The sequence below is a fragment of the Protopterus annectens genome, chromosome 1.part0 (assembly GCF_019279795.1).
Source record: "Protopterus annectens isolate FY-2018-M chromosome 1.part0, PAN1.0, whole genome shotgun sequence".
In the NCBI taxonomy this organism is placed as follows: Eukaryota; Metazoa; Chordata; order Ceratodontiformes; family Protopteridae; genus Protopterus; species Protopterus annectens.
In genome coordinates, this window is record NC_056725.1 from 1961017313 (window position 1) to 1961040600 (window position 23288).

General features: G+C 41.8%; 1 protein-coding gene across 1 annotated transcript in view; it reads left to right on the plus strand.

The window, feature by feature from the left end:
• The window catches only part of DCDC2C (doublecortin domain containing 2C), a 2319258-nt gene that overhangs the window by 2066224 nt on the left and 229746 nt on the right, over positions 1–23288 (plus strand). Inside the window, exon 9 of the mRNA XM_044077304.1 lies at positions 1371–1503. Coding sequence (XP_043933239.1) covers positions 1371–1503 — 133 coding nt within the window. The remainder of the gene's footprint in view (positions 1–1370; positions 1504–23288) is intronic.

The window sequence follows — 23288 nt, forward strand, 5'->3', positions numbered from 1 at the left end:
GCTTAACAATCCTCTAAGCATTGTTAAGAATCCTCTAAGCTTTGCATAGTAGCACTTAACCAGGATATTATTTAACCATTTTTGAGCATAATCAAGGCACTTCATGCAATACATAAGAGTTCTTCCTTATATCTAATGTTTCCACATGATTTTGATACTGTTAACGTGGCATTAAGACACGGGCAATAAGAGTTATCCCTCATGGCACTGGTTCCCACCCACCAAATGTTACATTCTCTGCTCATTAATGTAAGGATGTATGGAGATATGACAGCCACCTCAACACACACACACACACACACAGACACACACACACACACACACACACACACACACACACACACACACACACACACACACACACACACACACACACACACACACACACACACACACACACACACACACACACACACACACACACACACACACACACACACACACACACACACACACACACACACACACACACACACACACACACACACACACACACACACACACACACACACACACATATGCACACACACAGACAAAATAACCCCTCTCCCCACCCAATCCTCTAACAGATATTCATCCTTTCACCAATGCCTACACAAACACACACACACACACACACACACACACACACACACACACACACACACACACACACACACACACACACACACACACACACACACACACACACACACACACACTCCTGTCTAACTTATCCCTTTAACTAGACACACACTCACACGTAAATTCATACATGCAGCCCCTCACATACACTGATGCCCATACCTTCTAACCCTACATTACCATTAAACTCCTCAGCACTTACCTCTACTGTGATGGATGAACATGGCCTTTTGTTTGGTAGTGTTCTCTACTACACTATGGAAAGAGTGGCTCTGATAACCTACATGGCAGAGTTATTCTATGAATCACTTGGCACATGGATGCCATCATGGAGACAGTTCTGGAGGGGAGGAGCACATGGCTAATTAGCATATGCCTCTCAGCTGAGCTGCAACATTTGAATCTAGTATGGCCATGGAAACAGCCCACCATGCTGCTGCATGGCTTCATGAGAAAGCACAGTGGTAGGGCTGTCTTTGAATTCAGAAAGGTAACTTCATGGTATACACATTGTGCATACATCATGGTAACCTTTATGAATTTAGCCCATACTCTTATCCAAGACTTTTTGAATAATTTCAGAAGTTAATCTCTGACAGCAATGACTTTTCACTGTAAGTAAGGAAAATGCTTCTTCCTGTGTCGATCACATTGCAAAATGGAAGTCTAGTGTTGATAAGCAATTTTTTTGTATTACGATATACCAGTTGCATGACTAAGGATCTGCATTTTTAACATCCTTTTAGGTCATGGAGACTCACGCACATGCTATGATACAGGAGCTTAAAGGATGCAGCCCCATGTTGGACACAGCACCAGGAAAGGCTAAGCATTATAGAAAGGTCTCTTCAACATCCCCTCTTCCATTACCTGACAATGGTAAGAAATTTGTTAATAAGCATCTCCATTTCTTTTCCAGATTGATTTATTTTTACAACTGCAGGTCTTTCACCTGACAGTAAACTTAATTCCGGTAGATACGGATTGATTTAACTGAATGGACACAACATCTGTGAGTTACAGCTGCATCTTTTTACCAACCCAGTATCTGTAACAGCCTGCCAAAAAGTTTGTATTTCATTGTCTCATATATGAAGAAAGTAGGCAGTTAGTTATTTTGGATTCCAGCGAGCTGTTATAAGCTTTTGGACATTATAGTACTGTGCGATTTTGATGGGCTTCTGTGGCACCTTGCAGTACTCTGTGATATTGGTTTGACTTCAATGCTCTGTACTTATCATTCATGTAAACCTGCTGGTATTACCTTATTTAGTATATTATTTCTAAACCCAGTTTTCTTGCAGAATGTTTAAATTCATAAAGATCCATAACTTGTATAGGTATAGAAGGTCAAAGTGAAAGTTTCAGTCCCTGGGTGAAGTTATGCAGCATTTACCAGCTGAAGAACTTGTTGAATTTAATTGATTTCTTAAGACCTTGTATGGCCACAGAGACAGCCCACCATGACACTGCATGTCCTTGTGTAAAAGCAGCATGGTAAAGCTGCCTTTGAATTCAGAAAGGTTATTTCAAGGTGTATATATGTGTGTGCATGTGTATCAGGGATCTGGAAGTATATCCCCCAGTACAGGAGGGGGTAAGTAGGGCTTGCAGCCCAAAAATGCTTATTTTCCTTTGATGTTTTTTTTATTCCCATATGTAAAAAGAAATTTCACTAATTTATGCTTGTACTTGTGTGACATGATCAGAATTAGTCAAATACGTGTCAGGAAGACAGACAATTTCCTTTGTCAAAGACTAAGGGATCATTGGTTCCTGGAGGTACCAAAAGGAAATACTAAGCTTGCAGTGCAAGACATGGATGAGTTAATAAAAAACACCCATCGAGAATAAGCATTTTATATTAACATATTGAGATATGCAAATGCTCTTAAATTTTCTCAAAGGCCAACTCCCACAGTATTTATCAGGCTTGAGTGCAACGATACAGCACAGATCAAACTAGCCCATTGAAGATGTGGTGTAATGGCTTTAATCTGCCATCTTTTCTTTGATACACTGTAGTATGGATGCCACCATAAAACAGTCATCACCATAATAACTAACTGATAATAAAAAGGATGAAAGTCCTATACCACCCCAGTGCACGGAAATACAGTGATGAGCTATTATCTATTCAAGTTTTAAGAAGTGCTAAGTAAAGGCAATACTCCATTTGTACCATTGTTTAAACTGATGATAAGTAATAGCAAAAAGCAACTCTTGCAGAATATAAAGAACTATAGATAAAAAGATCACTTTAACAAATACAGTTTTTAGTTATAACAAGCCACAGCATGAGGTGTGTCTTAAAAATAAACTTGTAACAATGCCGACATAAGACACACTGGTACAAATACAACAAATCTCTACACTTACTGATATAGTAAACTGTCTTTTCGGCAATGTCTAAAAAAGGCACAATAGGGATAGATAATAGGGACAATAATAGGGATAGATAATGTTTTGGCTAATGTCCAAAAGCTTAGAGGTGACAGGTGAGGACCATCCCTGGCAAAGCAGAGTGATCTGTCAACCATATCCTTCCAGGTTGACAAGTACTGGACCCCTTTGAAATGATACCGGTAGCTAAAGCAATTGTTAAAGTTGATCATTTTCTGTTGGTACTGTGGCATCATCCTTGGAGATGGTAGAATGCTGCTCAATGCTAGGCTCATTCCTGCCTATGACACACATTCTGAGGTCTCAGTCATGTCTCTCTTCATATAGTCCATGGAGGTATGTCTCAAGACATTCACACTCACATAGACTATGACTGAGGCACACTGGTACTTAGGAGTAAGTAACCTGAATTCTTGCGTGATCTGATGAATCTTGGCCCATGAGAGGCAACTAACTGTAACCTTCCCCTTATCCAGTCTGGCAAGGGGCACATCAGCATGTCTCATAATGGAGTCTTCTCCGACCAGAATATTGGGTTGTGAAGGGTTTTGCCTTATGGGCTTGGCAGCTGAGACACAATGAGATGTGGTTTTATGTGTTGTGATAGGAATTGACCTTTTTGTGTGCATGTGGGGTTTCTGAGGACTGCACCTGAGAGACCTTTGAGGTTTGGGTATATTACATGTGAGCACCTCCACATATGTGGGTTTATATTTGTGGTTCTTTGTGGGTGTCATAAGTGATGTTTGTGAGTCACTGACAACCTGTTTGTTGCTTTTTGTGTCTGAATGTGAGAAGTCTAACCACCAGTGTCAATGTGTAACTACATCTCTCACAGACTATATTTGTCAGTTCGAGAATTAAGTGATTGTTAGTGTACATAAGGCACCAAAATGGATGCAGAGATATTAGGAAAGTGCCCATCCATGGTTGCAGGTTTTAATGTGTCCTTGAAAGGATAGGAGTGGAGGATATTTGTAACTAGATGAGGGAAGGGTGCTTACTTGGTATAATCTGCAGTTAGCCTAACCAGTGATGCTGCCCAGCACCAAACCAGGTACTTGCTGAATAGCAATAGTCCTGGATGATATAGTAAGGTAAGATAGATCTAAATAGTCCTACCTAAATGGGTAAATGCTGCTCACCATGCAAACTGGTTGCCCTGTGAGTAACATGGGACTGAGATAAAGTTCTGAGGTGTTTTTTTATAGGGAAATTTCAACTTCTTGTGATTGCATGTATACAAGGCACCAATAATTTCCACTGCAAAAGAAGCAGCTTCTCACAAATGTGAGGCTTAAATACGATCAGAAAAAAGGTTTTATACTAACTATGTCCTAAGGCCAATCAGGTAAGCACACAGTAAGCTTTCTACCAGCAATTCTAAGCTCGGATAGGTGAAATCAGCTCTCTACTGCCACAAGAGTACAGACTTTGACCCTCTTAATGTAAAATGACTGGTATTAAGGAACCTCAAACAGATGCCTAATACGAATTAAGAAACACTAAGTAAAATTTGTTTCAGTGCAGAAAAGCAGCCCTTACAGCAGTTTGAAAATGCAATTTTAAACTTTAAGGAAGTGCAAAAAAAAAAAAAAATAGCTAGCACAGTAAAATTTCACAGAATAATGAAAAATGTTTCCAGATGTTTGCATCTGTACAGGGCACTGGCACAGTGAGCAGCTCCATGCCAATATATCAAATTTATATGAGCACTGGAAATTCAGAAAACTGATTACTGAGCCTTTTGGCCAATAAAATGACTAGACTTACAGCCCTTTTGTATGCTTCTCAACTCAGACAGACCAGGTAAGCATCTGCTGCACTTGACGAATAATCCTAGTCCTCCTAATGTAAAATCACAGTAAAAGAGTGTCTGGAGCGAAATGTTACCTCACACAAGCTTAAACTTAAGGAAAGGCAATAAAATAACTCAGGATAATAGTAGTGTACGTTAAACAGCTTATACAAGTAAGGTTATTCAATAAAAGTACTTTGCTTTTTAGAAATGAACCAAGATACACTTAATTGTGCAGAATTTATAAAGGCACTAAAAACAAGGTAAGATGATTAATATGCCCCACAAACACATGCAGGGATCTCTAGTGTGTTTCCCAACCTATACAGACCAGGTTACCACCCACTCTCCACTAGATGGAAAATCCACTGTCCTCTTAACGTAAAGACGCAAATAAAGCTTGCAAGAGTGTAAAAAATACACTATTTTATTGTACATCTAACTAGAAAATTAATTCAGACCAAGCAAATCAGTAGGACAGTCAAGGAGAGGCAAATGCACTTTTTTTTTCAAAATAAGAACAATGAAAAGCAAATAAATAATTCAAAATATAAACAACAGCATAGAAAGGGAGGTGTTTATAAAGCTCAATTTACAGTAAGAGTGGGCAGTTTAAAATCACAAAGTTTAAAAAGCAGATCAAGGTATGGAGTGTGGGTGGGAGAACAGCCAGCAGGCAGTCACCAACATTGCTTCTAGTTTTTGCAGGACTTGAGTCTTATCAGAAAAGAAAAAGACCCAGAAAGTCTCTATATATTTAAGAATCAATCAAGAAACAAATTAGCCAATGAGGAAAAAAAATGAAATATTCGTCCTAGGTAATTTAAGTGTCTATCTGCCACATAGAACAAAAACAGTAGGCTAAGCAGATTTATTAAAACAGAAAACAAAATGGACCACTTAAAACAGAAAGCAACTCTATCAGTTTAAACAACTCACAGACAAAAAATATAGATTTATTTTCCTCACCCAGCAGGGAGTCACCTACAGTGCTTGTAGTTTTTGCAGGCCTTGAGTCTTATCAGAAGTTTTGTTTTTTCCTTTTCAGATAAGCTCAGTAACCCTCCATCTCTTACCAGAAGAACATGATACTGTGGACTAAGCAGATGGCCATTGCTAGAAAGCTTTTAAAGTTCTGCATGGGTAAGGTGGATCTCTTAGAATATAAACAAATCAAGAGAATGATATTTTATTTAGAGGAATACTGACAATCATTGGATAGGTGGCTTGAGGTCATCCACATTGGTACTAACAGTCTTCATATTCTAATATTTGCAGGTTAGGTAAGAGGCACATTACATATGTAAACTGAGTAAGAGGCTACCCTGAATATAAAGCTCAAAAATGGCAGGCCTATACCGTCAATAAAATGGGAATCCAGATAACAGATTTCATAAGCTATAGCTAGGTAGTCGCTGGATTAAAGAAATGCTGTACAGCCTTATTAGACCTATAAACACAAATAAAAAAGATAAACTATAAATGTCAAGAATAGTAATTCCATGCAATATGCAGATTTTCAGTCATGGAAAGAGATTTTTCCACTTTTAATTGACCATTCAAACCAATGCAGAGAATGTAATGACCCAAAAGACCACACAAATATAAATAATTCTCAGTCATATGACTCAAAGCATATAAATTGTTCTGCTGTTAAATAACACAAAGACAGCCATAGTCAGAAAATTATCTAGTAAGATTAAAAATATTAAGAGCAGCCAATGGAGAAGAGTATGCATAAATAATATAATCACACTGCACAAAGAAAGACCAGCAGCCAATGGAGAAGAGTGTGCATAAATAATATAATCACACTGCAAAAAGAAAGACCTGTGTAGCCACTGGAAAAGAGTGTGCATAAATAATATAATCGCATTGCAAAAGGAGAGACCTGCTCTCAGTAACAACATTAATCAGCACAAAAGAAATTAAACTTTCTAGGAGGTGGCAGAGGTATACATAGTGTCAAAAGATGGCAATTGAATACCCCCAGCAGGCTGTACACACTGCAAGGTTGCTCAATGTGGTAAAAAATGAAAAGAAAATGGGACAGGCAGAGAAAAACAATCAACAGTTAATATGAAACAAAAGAAAATAAATACATAAATACACTGAGTGCTAAATTAATGAACACAGAAGCACAGCACAAACACTGAGAGTAGAACCAGCCACATGTATCACAGCAGTGGGTTACACTCTAACCACATTAACATATAAGAGACAGTCTAACACATGGGGTTACCATTAAGGCAACGCTGAAACAGTACAAGAGTTAAGGGGAAGAAAATACTAAAGTGTCATATGACCAAATTAGAAAACTGAGAAGGTAGCACCTCCAAATTCCAGGGTCAATGAAGTTAGTTACCAGAAGTCAAAAATTACCTGAGAAGCTTTATAATATCATTCAATCTTAAATGTTTGCAGTGAACACCATTAGGTAGCCAGCAGGTCTAAGTAAAGTTTCAAATGCTCCTCCAACCACCAGAAGTCAGAAAAGAATAGTCAAATACTGTATCAATGTAGGAACAGTGAAAAAGCTTAGACTGCCAGCCCACAAAAGACCAGTACAGGGATCAAAGATCATCCCTGTGACTTACAGGGATAAGTCCCTAACTCCCAGCCAGATGATCCATGTTTGATTAGTAGCATTGGCACTAGAAGAGCTAAGAAGGTGAAATTACAAATGAGTGACTAACACTGGCTCGCCTACACTGGAGTGGGACTTGTGGTCTACAAGTTGTCTTGCCACATACAAGATCAGGCTGGCAGTCATAGAAAATACTGTTGTAACTGGAGATGAGGGCTTGGGTTACCAAGCAAGTGACAGCAGCCCTTATTAATATGGGGATGGGAGCACTCACATGCAGTGGGAAGGGCTTATTAGGTCCTCAATTTGATGCAGATGGCCACATCAGCCAGCTAATTGTGTTCAAGATGCAAACATCTCCAAGCCTGCCCCAATGATTGTTCCCTCTGGTTGGCTTTCACATCTGCAATGAGGACTCCCTACAGTGGAGAGAATGAATGGGATCAACACATAGGAAAGAGGTGATAGTTAGCAGGCATTATAAAAAAAAAATCTACAAATAAACTGTGTGGAAACAAAATGTCCAGTGATAAAACATTCCAGCAAGCTGATTCTTTACAGGAGACATAGGGTCTGCCTTGGGTCTAGGAATGATATAGTGCCGATTGTAGTTTCATACCCCTTTCCCTTTTTGGGTATTGCAGTTCATGCTGCTCTTCTCCAACATAAGGCTGCATTTCTGCAAGTGGGCAGTCACTTTGTCTGGTTGCACAATATTTTCATGTTATCAGCAAAGAGGACTTTCACATGAGCAATGTACAAATTTATGAGTTTGATCTTCTTAATATTTGATAACTGCATTCATAATCATCAAACCTGTCACTGCTCTATCACAGACTTGTAAAAATCATTGTTAAATCTAAATTTCCACCAGAGGTAAGTGATTGTAGGAAAGTCCAAGCAGTGTGAAGAATAAGCTCCTTCTCCTTGTAAGACACATATTTAATAATCACAGAATGCAGTTTAGAACCAGCAATAGGCTGAGACATTAATTCTTGGTGGTCTTGCTTCATCTCCATTTTTTAGAGAAGCCACAGTACAGTCACTCTTAACCAGGCCTGTAGAAAGGAGGTCAAGTCACATTCTTCACATCTTCTTTCATCTGAAAGATATATAGTCCATCTTCTTACATTGTCATTACAACAATAAAGATGATGTGTGAAACTGGATCAGGCCACTGAATTCATAAACATAGTGTGCAGCTACATAACACTGTAATTCACAATATTTTTACTATATGATCATGTCAGCAGCATAGTTCATAACCACATTACTTTTACAAAGCACATACATGTACACATAACACACCATTGCACACTATACACTGCTGTCATTTCCTGATGTATGCTTCAGAATTGCAGTAGTACACAACAAATGACTTCGCTCACAAAATGTTCTTCTGTAATGAAAAACTGCATGGTTGCACAAGCCATTCCAGATTATGTGGTGCATGTACCATATCTAGAACAAGAAGATGACAATACCAACACTGACACGAGTGATACCAAACTCATGGATTAAATGTCAGTGTTAAGAAATACATTATAGTGCCTTTTGGGAAAAATGGCCACCTAGGCTAATTACTTCACTGGTAAGACATCTATAAGAGTTGACCTGGTAGTCAGGAATCCAGGAACATATGTAGACAGTAACCCGACCATTGGCCAACATGTGGTAAGGTAGAAAGAAAATCATTTTATGTTGTCCAGCTTATAAGTAAGGACATGGCATCGAAGTCTAAAGAAGTCATAGTGCCACTTTATTCAGCCCTTATCAGACTCATCATTGAGTGTAATGCCCTCTGTGGCATTTACCTGACCAGACATATACAACACTTAGAATGCCCACAAAGGTTACTTACCAGGAGAAGTCAGGGTAGAAATACATTGTCCTATACAGATCACCTTAAAGCCTTATTTCTATACTTAGTCTCCTACAGATTACTTTGAAGTGATCTCTGCCTGGCATACAAGGTATCCTTGGATACAGCTCTGATGGACCTTTTACACATCCACAAAATAAACAGCATCAGAACCTCTATGTCCAAGGATTTAAATTTTGCTTGTGACATAAATAGGACATGTTGGTGAGACAGATATGTATTCAAGATGATTCCCATGTTCTAAAACAGGCTCCCCATCCATTTGTAGCAAAGTCCATTCCTATCTCTGTTTAAGTGTAACCTTAACCAATGGATGGGACATTGGAAATTCACACTAGGTCTGGCCCCCATGTCTGGATAGTCAATGGTAGACAGTAACTATGCCCAAACTGACATACCCCCCCACACACATAACCTTTATAAACTTCCTAACATACCCCTGCCTAGCAAGCACCCATGATACATAGAGACATAATTGGGTTGGGTTGCATGGCTAGGCTTAAGAAGACCCTGGTGGTTGTTAGCCTAGTATATACCTATGAACCTGTGGATGATTGCTTGAAGTAGCTGTACTGTTAGGTGTCTATACATCACCTCTTCGCTTTCTTCTAAGAAATACTTGTCACAACTTTATCAAAAATTGACAAGATGATATTTGGAAGGTAACTGGTTCTTAAACCTTCTATACAGGAATGTTAACTTTTATGTAGAGCAATGGAATAAAAAGTTGATAGAATCACTGAAAAACTCAGTTTCAGTCAACATCACTCTTGTTTCTCTCTCATTAACAATGTAGGAAACATTACTACAGGGAAGACAAAAAAATCCCAGGACTCTAAAATGTTTCCAAGGTAAACTACCTCATACTAAGTGATGGCCTAGCTAAATTCTAAGCTCCCTAACCCAGAAAACACAGAAGCACAGAGATATGCAAAAGCCCTTTACAACCATATAAGCAGTTTCATTGAAACAACAGTACCAGATTGAAATACATTTAGGACAAACAAAAAACAAACCACCCTGGTAGACCACTGGTATGAATAGACTGTACAACAAAAGGAAAAAGATCATGTCTAGGTCAAAGAGAGATTGCATACAAAAAAAGGTAGCAACGCCATCATCAACCTAAACAAACAAACAAATCAGGAGACTGGTCAAGTACTGAAAAGCAAACTTCAAGGCTAAAATAACTTCCCAAGCCAAAGATAACTATAAGGCATTTTCCAACTATGTCAGAAATCTTGAAGGCAATAACTAACAATGTGAGGAGCTAGTCGTTGATGGGATCCGGTATACCTAACCAGAGGATATATTAAACTTACCGGCTGTAAATTCAGTGCATCTCTGGTCACCCCCAGGATATACCCACCTTTGTTTCACACCCAGTTATCACAAAAGAATAGGTTGTATACATGCTCTCCAAAGCCAAAAACATGGCCCCAGTGGGTTCTGACAATACCCCAGGATGTCTTTTAAATAGCTTAAAGCATAAACTATCCGCTCCACTTTAATCTCAGTTCAATCACACTCTCCAGACAGGCTTTGTGCCTAGGGAATGGAGAACGGCAACAGTCACTCCCTGCTTAATAGTGGACCATCAACAGACCCAGCTAACTATAAACCCATAAATTTGACCAGTCTCATATGCAAGGACATGGAAAGAATAATCATGGATCTGATAAGCAAAGATATAGAAAACCTCCAAACATTAGACTCAACCCAATTCAGCTTCATCAAGAGTGGATCTTGCCTGCTCAATCTACTGAACTTGTTTGAATGGATAAGGACAAAACAATGCATACTGCCCACCTAGACCCGGCTAAGGCATTTAATACAATCCCCAACTTAGGAATTATAGGCAAACTGACTAAACTGGGTATAAATCCATACGTCGCCAGATGAATTGCCAAATGGCTAATGGACAGGACAGGATACAAGTCATTAAGACTGGGGAGTCCAGCTCCAGAATGAAACCAGTAACTAGTGGTGTACCACAAGGCTCAGTGCTGGGTCCCCTCCTATTTGGTATATACTTGTCTGGTGTCAAGGCTAATGTAAAAGCTGTCTGGCTGACCAGGTTCCTGATGACTGCAAGTTGAGGGCAATCACTGATTTCCGCAAATGATGTAGACATCCAACAGAAGAGCCTGGCTGAGATGGATGGCTGGTGGAAAAACCATGGCCTAAAACTTAATGTAAAAAATGCATAATTATACCCTTTGATAAGTCAGACACCACTGGAAATTACAACATAAATAATGTACACTTAAGAGTGGAGTCAAAATGAGTGATCTTGGCACACATACTGACAGTAACCTAAATTTTACCCACCATGTGTTCATGGTGTTAAGGAAGTCTTTCTACATGGCAACACTTATACTCAAGGGCATGGCATTAAGATCCAAACAGGTCATAGTTCCCCTATATTCGTCCCTTTGGCATTTACCTTACCAAACACTTCCATCACTGGAGTCATCACAAAGGTTCCTAACTATCAAAAAATTCAAGGTATAAACAACATGTCCTACACGGAAATACTAAAAGCCCTATCCCTTTAATTGGACTCCTACTGACTACTGAGGCGTGATCTATGTCTAACCTATAAGGCATTTTCTAATCCAGTCCTGATGGAGTTGTTACATATTCACAAAGCAAACAGCAGAAGGATCAGTCAATCTAAGGAACTAAATCTGGACTGCAACATGAACAAAACATGTTGGAGAGACAGATATGTGTCTCAGAGGTTATCCCTGCTATGGAACAGGATCACTTTTCATATGAAGTAGAGGCCCTACCTGACCCTCTTCAAGCACAATTTGGATCAATGGATGGAGAATTCCAAGTTCACTCTAGGGGTGGTGCCCATGGCCCTTCTGGACAGGGGCAGTTTGTAAACATTCTGTAGCTTATACACAAATCATGATTGGGTAATATGGTCTAGGCTTGTATAGGCTCTTGAGTCATTAGCCTAGTAACTTCCTATGAACTAATGAAGCTATACAACACAAAGGAAGCACAGCCTGCCCATATCATCAAAGCAATCCAAACAGAGCAGATCAGTTCAATAGCAAAACAAGAATACATTACTTTTGTGGTGGCATACCAGGCCTGCTTCCTACTCAGCCATCATGGCAGAGAGCAGTTCATAATTATTTAAGGCTGTGTTGCTATGTCAGCAGAATGGGGTAATTTTATAAATATGTAAATGATGGTGTATTTATGGTGCTTGAGGTTCTCTAATAGGTGGGAGCTTCATGATGTAGCAGTGCTGTGGCAGGATGTGGGTGGCTGTATTATGATAGTTCACTCTGTAGTTTTCCAAATTCAGATATACTTTTTCATACCTTCAGTAAAACAAATCCTACATTTTGTTACTTTTTGCGTATTGACAACCAAGATTTCCACTATCAGACTTGATTACATTAATTTCCTAATGATGGGGATCATTCCCAGATCTGCTAAGGTGAAAATTGTCTTGAACAGCCATCATTTAAGCAGCCATAAGGGTTACATGTACCCTTGCCAGTATCCTATGAGGACCTTTGTATATTAGCCTAATGCCTCCTTTGGGTAGGGGATGTACAACCCACATCATGCCTGTGGCCACAATGTCTTTCACTTCCAAAAATACATGCTCCCATCCACAAGCTTAATGAATATTATAGGTAAGTAGGTTCATAGGTTGGTACTAGGCTATCAGCCCTAGCACCTATACAAGCCTAGCCATAACAATTCCCTGACTATTTCTTCCCACTCTATTTACTTCCCTGGACCCCTGTCTAGCAGGGCAACTGACATGATCCCTGGGGTGAATTTCCTTTCTCCCATCCAATCTTCAAGGTTCCTTTTGAAGAGGGCCAGAGAAGCACTCTGCTTGACATGTATGGGCAATCTATTCCAGAGTCTGGGGAGTTTCTGGGTCAGGAACCTATCCCTCCAGCTTGTTTTGTTTATTGTGATGACATGGTTTAGATCCCTGGAGCGTGTGGCTCTGAGTGATTGGGATTTCTTTAACTGTAGCATGTCCAACTCATCAGTGGATCAGTGAAACATACTCCCATCCCAAGTTACATATCTTGCCCTTCCTCTAGAAGGTTACTATAATATGTAGCTGTTTCTCCCCCATTCAACCAGGATGTCATGCCATTTCTCTCTGCCAGCTCTATCTTGTCCAAGTCAATAACTGAACTCAGGCCACCTGGCACTTCGTCCGAGCTTCATCCCTCTACACCACCAGGTCTGACTTTTTAATAAAACAAATGTTATCTGTACTGACATATCATGTATTGTACTTTTGTTGCTCAACATTTGCATGTTTATGATATCACCAGTACTGTAACGCTGCGTTTATCCATCCTATTTTATGTGCACTTAGATCACAGTTGTATAGGTGTAACACTGGTTGTCCCGCCATAGTATCTCTGTGAGTCACATGTTTGTGAATCATGGACAAAGCTGTGGATCCACATTTGCATACCAATCACATACTTGGAATCCCTCAGTTGCACATGTGTGTAAGTTGATACTCCACTGCATAGGTTATACCTGACTTTAATATGTGATATGGCCTGCTCACCTGCCCTACATGATTGCAGACCTTGTTTATGAATACTGCTCTGAATTTCTCTATTTTTTACATGTAGATCCAAGGCAGAAAAATTATTATTCAAATAGAGAAACTCTGGTAGCAACTGATGTGATTGCATGTTTAATTTAATTTACCTGCATTTTCAAGTTCTGCTGAAAACAAACTACCCCATGGGCTGGCTCAACTGTTTAAATGAAGCATCCAAGTCCACAAGGTCAACAGTGGAACATGCAGAGAGATTTGAAAACTGTGTAACTTACCAGACTGTTCATTTGGGGATTAAGGTGCCAGTTTCTTCTCCAGATCCAAGCCACTGTTGCCTAAAATATCTTAAGGCTTGTCCAGATTTATATAGATACTCAGCAAGCACGGTATGCAGGTGAGACATAATGTAAACTTGCAGATTAATCCTCATATTAGGATAATTACCAGGTGCCATGACAAAACTGGAGCTAGCAGACACTTTTCTACATTTTTATGTGTGGTTTAGTGTACTGCAAAATATATGTTAAAATCATTCAGCTGAGTAGCAGTTATATTCTGGTAGCACATTACTGATGTTTGTATAATTTCCAGTTATGCTGTATATTGTATGAAATATTTAAGAAGACTGAAATAATTTTTTAACTGGGTATTTATTTATTCATTTGGGGACTATCCTGCCAAAGTCTGTTTGGTTGATTTGGCTGAGATTTATTTAACAAATGGGCTTCATTTAATCTATTTATAATGCCCCCCCCAAAGTTTGGTGACCTTGGAGGTTGTTAATGATATGCACCTGGCTTATGTTTTATATGCACACTATTTAGCCAGTTGATATGCAGCATGATATGGTGGGATTAGCTAACATTTTAGTTAGCATTGATGGAAATAACTCCATGACAAAAATTGACTCATTTGTGATGACCTTACACAAGTGTCATTACAAATGAGAGAAACCTTAGTATTTGCAATCAAAAAATCTCAGAGAAAAAGTATTTTGTGGAGTGGGCATCCTGCATCCTCCAACTATTTATACATATAACAACTCAGTGGAAATGCCCATTTTGCTGGCAGTTCACTTCTCTAAGGAAAAAAATGGTTGGTCACACACTAGTGATGGCTCAAAGTAGTGTCAATCATTAGATGTTAAGTTGTCTATCTCGCCTTCATTCTTGCTGGATGGGTTCGGAGCCGATCCTCAGCTCCAACTCGGCCACTCTAAAAGCTCGAGAGCTAGTTCCACTGGCTTGAGGCTCCCCTATATCCCACAATGCTAGGCGGTAACTCCTCAGATCTCGTTTGCCGCTACAGCGATCGAGGTGCGTTCCTACCGGCTCAGGTTAGTTTTTGAAAAGAAACTAGTTTTTCTTAGCTTTTTTCCCCTTTTTGAGTTAGTTTTTTCTAAATAGTTACAACGTGAGTAGTTCCATCCCATTCCCTGTAAACTTCCCTCTTTTTCCAAAAACTCACTAGACATTTTCCCTTGGGCCTTAGGCCCAGTCCCTCCCTTTCTAGTAGTGAGTGACTGTGTTTTATAGGGATTTTATTTTCTAATTACTTTTAACTTAATTTAATTTAGTTTAAATTATTTCTAATAAGTGTAATCGGTGTGTGTGTGTGTTTGTGTGGTTACACTTCTCTTCTTAGACATGTCTAAGGAATCAAAGGTCTCAGGCTTTAAGAAGTGTGACTCGGGCTGTCAGAAGATGTCTCTGACAGACGGTCACACTTCTTGTGTGTACTGCCTGGGACCTTTGCACCTGCAGGACTCATGTGCTGTTTGCCATGGCTTCAGCCCTAGAGTCCTGCAGGAGCAAAAAAACAAACTGATATTAAGGGGCTTGTTGAAGCCTGAGGGTCCCTCGACGAAATCCTCGGGGGAAACCCTATAAGCCTTCCAGACCTTCGGCTCCAGTCTCTGAGCCGTCTTCTGGGGGTCCTAAAGCTATTCGAACATCGGCTCCGGCCGGAGCCGATGAATCTCAAACACTTGCCCCTACTATTTCCTCGGCTCCGGCCGGAGCCAAGGAAGACGTAACTGAGTCGGCTCCGATCAAGTTGTCGGAACCGACATCTAGAAAAAGGTCCCGATCTCCATCTATCGGCTCCAATCATTCGGCTCCAGCATCACCTCTGCTGTCTGAACGGAGCCATAGATCTCACTCCTCTAGGTCTTCCAGACTATCGGATATGACCTTCAGAGAGTAGTGAGTCGACTTCTAAAGTCCGAGGCACTAGCCCAGATGCTTCAAAGTCCGACTCAACAGTCAAGAACTATTCCCATTACTCAGAATGTTCCTCCTCTGACTCTTTTGAGTTCGGAGCCGGGGCGGCTCGGACCCGAGACTGTGGTGGCGTCGGAACCAATACCTTTGTCTTCGGTGCCGTCGTCTGCTCCGATGTCTTCCTTGGAGAAATCTCAGCGCCAGACTTCCCTCGTCGGCTCCGAGGGGGCGAGTGGCATCGGACCCTTGTCCGACCCCGCTCTCCCTCTCGGTGCTTCGGCGCTGGTGAGTTCGGCTCCGACATCGGCCTCGGAGCCATCACTGTTGGTGCCGGGGGAGGTTTTCAGCTTTTCGGAGCGGAGACCTCCAGCTCTACCTGACGGGGGTGCCTTCGAGGTCATGAGGAGCGTGTTAGAACCAGGTTCAACTCCACAGTCAGCTCCTTCTGCCCCTCCCTCCACGGTGCCTCCGGTGATTTCTACTCACTCTCTCATCCCCGACCGTAGAGAGCCAGCTCCTCAAGTTTTCCCAGTGGGGATCTCCTCCTCTTCCGAGGCCTCTCCTGACCCTGTAGGAGAGCCCCCTAGGAAGAGGCAGTGCAAGAGGAAGCACATTGACTCCCCTGAGTCTGTCACCTCTGACACTGATTTAGAGGATTCTGAAGGTTCCCTTCATTCCCCCTCTGAAGATGTCTCCTTTGCAGACATCCTCGAAATCTTAAAACAGAGGGGGAATTGGCCAGCCCTCAACCCTTCAGAGGATGAATCAGTGTATCTTGAGGCGTTTGGCTCTCGCCCTTCCACCTCCTGGGTGTCCCTCCTTTGACCCCTTATGCAAGTGGTGGCAAAGAAGGCCTGGGCGGCTCCTGATTCAGTGGAACCCACCCCCAGGAGACCATCAAAATTCATCACTGCCCCCAAGGACAAGGAATTTTTAACCAAAGGCGTCTCTGTTGATGCTATGGTGGTGGCTGCGGCCACCAAAAAGGAGTTAGCTGATCCTTCGGTGCCCGTTCATCCTCCTAACAAGGAGTCTAGGTCGATGGACAGGTACGGGAAGTGGATGATTTCGTCAGCGACCTTTACTATGCGATCGCTGAATTACCTGTGTCATTTCACTCATCTTCAGAGGGATTTGCTCAAGGAAGCGAGTGAAATGTTAAAGGACCCAATAGCTGCGGGTTTTCAGGATAGAATGAGCTCTCAGCTGACAACCCTTAATTCTATAACTAACTCCTCCATGCGCCTCCTTTCATATGCCGCGGATGGAGCAAGTAGAGCGGCAGGTACAGGTGTAGCCTTGCGTCAGCACGCCTGGATGCGGCTATGTAACTTTGCGGACCCTTTCAAGGCGTCCTTCACTAATTCCCCCTTTGATGGATCATCCCTCTTTGGTCCTCAAGTGAAGGAAACCCTGATGAGGTGCGAGACTGATGGCAAAACTCTCTCTGCCATCGGAGTCCATTTTTCTACTCCTTCAAGGCCTTACCCCAAAGGCCAGAAGGGGGGAAAGATGTGGTTCCGCAAACAATCTCAGGGAGATTTGCCTGACGCACAGAGTCGATTCACCTCTAGAGGCAGAGGGGGGAACAATAATGGTAGACGCCGTCCTAGAGGCAGAGGGGGCCCGCAGAATCAGGGCAGTCGAGAATCCTTTTCCGACAAGCCCTTTTAGCATCCCTGAGGTGTTGCCCGACTGTCCACCTTCGGAGGCAGTCGGGAGAAGATTATCGCTGTACCCAGAAGCCTGGCTATCCCTAACTCAAGACAAGTGGGTACAGTCTATCATTTCCGAAGGCTACAGAATCCCATTCCTTTTCATTCCAAAGCAATCCAAAAAATCCCTTCCAGACATTCCACCCAGTCAAAGGGAGCAAGCAGCATTAGAAATTTCAAAGCTGCTCGCAAAAAGAGCCATTCAACCAGTTCCAGCAGACCAAACAGGATCCGGAATCTACTCCAAATTCTTTTTGGTTCCAAAGAAAACAGGGGACTGGAGACCCATTTTGGATCTCAGCAACTTGAACAAGTTTGTCAAGAAAACAAAGTTCCGGATGGTCACGCTGCAGTCCATTCTACCCCTTTTGGGGCAGGACAACTGGATGTGCTCAATAGATCTCCAGGACGCGTACTATCACATCAGAATGAGTCGACGCTCCAGGAGGTTCCTCCGCTTCAGGCTGGGAAACAGTCATTTCCAATTCAGAGCCCTGCCCTTTGGTCTTACTGCAGCCCCCCGAGTGTTTACCAAATGCATGGCAGTGGTAGCCTCTCATCTGAGACGACAAGGATTCCAGGTGTTTCCTTATTTAGACGACTGGCTCCTTACAGCCCCCACCAAGCATCTTTTGGTTCTCGCCAGAGACTACACCTTTCACACATGTCAGGCACTAGGCATTTCAATAAATTACGAAAAGTCTGTCTTGTCGCCTTGTCGTGTTATTACCTTTATAGGCGCAAATCTAGACACAGTCAACATGTCAGCCAGACTCACAGAGCAGAGAATAGCAGACATACACAGACAGGTCTCTCCTCTCTTGCAGAGCAACAAAGTCAAAGCCAGATTGGTCCTGAAAGTCTTAGGGATTATGGTAGTGGCCATTCCTCTTCTACCATTAGCTCGCTTCCATATGAGAATTTTACAATGGATGCTCTTCACACAATGGTCTTTCCAACAACTTCCAATGTCCCATCCTATTCGGATAACTCAATCATGCAAGAATCATCTCTCTTGGTGGATCACATCTCCCCAGCTCCACCTAGGGAGACCTTTCGTCCCTTCCCCTCCGGTTGCTACAGTGACAACGGACGCCTCCCTGATTGGGTGGGGGGGCATTACCAGGGCAGGACAGTCCAAGGCATGTGGCAACCTTTCGAGTGCCACTTGCACATAAATGTCCTAGAGATGAGAGCAGTGCTTCTAGCATTGCAAGCCTTACAAGACTCTCTTCCCAAGGGAACTATAGCAATTCAGACAGACAATATGTCTGTAGTGTGGTACATCAACAAACAAGGCGGAACCAGATCTTACCCCCTATGTCGAGAGGCACTCAGACTGTGGCAATGGGCGATTTCTTCTCAGCGGTTTCTGTTAGCAACGCACATTCCCGGGAAGTTCAGTGTGATTGCGGACAAGTTGAGCAGAGCTATTCTCATGCCTCACGAGTAGTCTCTGAAGAATTAAGTGTTGGAGAAAGTTTTTCGAAAGTGGGGCTGGCTTTACTGCGACCGTTTCGCTACTCCCCAAAACAGCAAATGCGACGATTTTTTCACCCTCTTTCCCCAACCAGGCCACCCCAGCAGAGACGCTCTAGTACACGATTGGCCCCGGGGACTTCTGTATGCTTTTCCTCCCTTCCCACTAATATCTCAGCTAATACAGAAAGCCATCACTCAGAAAGCTTCCATGATCCTTATTGCCCCTTACTGGCCTCGACAGGTTTGGTTCCCGTTTCTCCACCATTATCTGTTGGAGCAACCTTGGCATCTGGACCCAGTTCCAGACCTCTTGACCCATCAGTCGGGTCAGTTGCACCACTCCCTTCCTTCTCTGAACCTCACAGTGTGGTTCCTCCAATTCCAACTCTAGCCAGGCTTCCTCTAATATCTCGCTCAGTTAGAGATATTTTGATAGCCTCTCATAAATCTTCCACTCGGAAGATTTATCATAACAAGTGGAAACGTTTTTCCTATTGGGCGCAGTCAAAGAATATAGATCCTTTCACTGCTTCCATTCAATCAGTTCTAGACTTTCTAGCCGAACTTTTCCACTCAGGTTCGTCTCCCTCTACCATTAGGGTTCAATTGGCAGCAATATCGAACTTTCATGTTGGAGTCTTAGAGTCCTCCATTATGTCTCACAAACTCTGCAAAGCCTTTTTAAAGGTAGTTTTTCATCTCAAACCACCAATCAAGGATCCTCCTCCTCAATGGGATCTCAACTTGGTTCTGACATCCTTAATTCTTCCCCCCTTTGAACCTGCGGCTTCATGTTCAATAAAGTTACTATCTTGGAAAACACTCTTTTAGTAGCTATCACTTCAGCTAGAAGAGTCTCTGAACTCCATGCTCTGTGTAGTCGACCCCCTTATCTTGTGTTTCATAAGGATAGGGTGTCCTTATGTACTAACCCGTCCTTTTTGCCCAAGGTAGCTTCACTGGAAAATTTGAATCAAACCATTGAGCTTCCTGTCTTCTTCCCTAATTATTCTAATAGGTCAGAACAAAAGTTACACTGTTTAGATGTTCATCGCCAACTTAGGTATTATTTAGACAGGACCAAACAATTCAGGAAGTCTGATCAACTGTTTGTTTCTTATGCAGAAGGTAGAATGGGCCTTCCAGTTTCTAAAGTATCTCTTTCTAGATGGCTTACTTCGTTGATTACCCTTGTGTATGAGATAAGACATCAACAGTTGCCATCCAAACCCAGGGCTCATTCAACTAGAGCTTTAGCCACTTCTATAGCTTTCCAAGATAGGCTGCCTATTGATTCGATTTGTTCTGCAGCTACTTGGGCTTCTCCCCATACCTTCATTTCTCATTATAAGTTGGACTTGGCCACTAGAGACCGAGCCAACTTTGGTTCCACTGTACTCAAGAGTCTGTTCCGATAGGCCACCTGGGACAAGGTGCTAGGGATGCGGTCCCATCCAGCAAGAATGAAGGCGAGATAGACAACTTAACATTTAGAAGTTATGTACCTACCATAACGTTCCATTTTAGTTGTCTTCTTCTCGCCTTCTTTCTTGCGTCCCACCCTCCTTCCCCCTAGCCAGGACAGACCTAGAGGAGTTTTTCTTTGTTCCTTTTATGGAATTTTCTTGCTGGCCTTAGCTTTCAAATGAGATCTGAGGAGTTACCGCCTAGCATTGTGGGATATAGGGGAGCCTCGAGCCGGTGGAACTAGCTCTCGAGCTTTTAGAGTGGCCGAGTCGGAGCCGAGGATCGGCTCCGAACCCATCCAGCAAGAAAGAAGGCGAGAAGAAGACAACTAACATGGAACGTTATGGTAGGTACATAACTTCTAATTCTTTGAATGCAAACCTGGCTTCTGGGAAAATACATCTGCTTAGTCAATTTTTTTCATTGTTTCATATGGCACTCAAATATTTTGAGAAAAGTCTGTTGTTCAGTAAGTGGCTAAGGAAATGACACCATGGACAGGGACTTCAGTGCCCATTGTCCTATAGTGAGATGTTCAACTAGTCAGAATGCTTTGCACGTGATAAACGTCACGTCTTGCTGGAGAGTGAAAATACTGAATATGAACATTTTCATCCCACAGAAAAATATACAAGATAAAATATTTGAGATGAAATATCTTTACTGAATGCCAGAAGGTTTAATAATAAAATGGATGGCTTAAGCCGTACATCTGTTTGGAAGGTGTTGATATAATTTTATCTTTCAAAATTGCTTTAGGTTGCCTGGTTGAAAACTAGAGATAGCAGTACTGTATTCAATAATGGATTAAATTATTGAGGTAAGAAGCCATTCAGTAATCTCTCTGGAGTAACTTTACTTGCTGTTTAGAAATAGGTGGGCTGCAGAAAGTGCTTTCCTGTTTCTGCCTTTACACACTTATCAAAGTTTACATTGTATTTTATATATCCCTATATCACAAGATGGGTTACCAACTGGCTCACTGACAGAACCCACACTGTAAAAGTTGCAGATTCCAAATCTGACTTCAAATCAGCAACAACTGGAGTACCACAGGGGTTCAGACCTGGTACCTCTCCTGTTTGGTATCTATTTCTCTGAAGTACAGGCTAACACAGAAGGCCTCTGGCTAATGAAGTTCGCAGATGACTACAAACTAGGGGCCATAGCCGAGTCCCCAAATGATGTGGACATCCTACAGAAGGGCCTCACCGAGACAGATGCCTGGTGTCACAGGCATGGCCTCAAGCTCAATGCCAAAAATTGCATTGTCATCCCCTTTCGTAAAATCTCTGTACCCATGAACTACCACATAAACGGCAGTCTACTTAATGCCGAATGTGTGATAAGAGACCTTGGGACCCAGATGGACAGTAGTCTCTCCTTTGGTAATCACATCACCACAGTAGTCAGGAAATCCTTCTGTGTGGCACACCTCATCACAAAAGGGTTCTCATCCAGGAAAAAAGAGGTCACTGTTCCCCTCTACTCGGCACTCATTACACCCATTATAGAGTACAATGCCCCTTTTGGAATGTACCTCATAAGACATCTGCAGCAGCTGGCAAGGCCACAGAAGTACCTCACAAAGAGGATTACTGGCCTCAAACAGATCCCCTACACTGACCATCTCAAAAAACTCCAGCTTTACTCCGTAGCATATCGCCTACTCCGAGGAGATCTCTACCTAACATATAACGCTATGTTAAACCCAGAGCTGTTGAACATGCTACACCTAAAGAAATCCCAATCCCTCTGAGCTACATGCTCTAGGGACCTAAATCTTGTCACCACAATAAACAGAACATGCTGGAGGGATAGATTCTTGTCTCAGGGACTTCCTATACTCTGGAACAAGCTACCCATCTATGTCAAGCAAAGTTCCTCATTAGCACTCTTCAAGAAAAATCTTGATGAGTGGATGGGAAAGAGGAAATACACCCCAGGGATCACCTCTGTGGCTCTACTCGACAGGGGCACAGGAAATTAAATTTCTTGGGTGGTGTAAGCAAGGGAACCTTGTTGGCTAGGCTTACTTAGGCCTTGGGCCGATAGCCTAGTACCTACTTATGAACCTATGAACCCATAACTGTACCAAGAGCTGTAAAAATGGTGTCACTGTTTATAATATGACAATTTATTTTGCCGTTATAATTTGTACCCTTATTTGCCAAGTCAATCACAACTCTTAATTATTATTTTTTATAAACATCTTTATTATAGCACAACTAAAACAGTAACACTGGTGCACATACATTAATGTAAAAGAAAACAAACCACAGTTAAATTTTTTTGCAGTATGCATGCTTCCTCTTTAACAATTATTATTCACTTGGACGCTACAGAAATTGATCAGTTCTTTCTCTCCCATTAACCTCACTCCTCCTCTTGAACACTATTCTGCATGCAGTATTTCCACAGATTCCATTTACTTCTCTGTAATTTGCTCTTTCCTTTTTTCTAAAAATCCTGCCTCCAGTTCTTTTAACTACTTTACAACATACAGTACTTCAAAATTGTGATGTCACTACATTG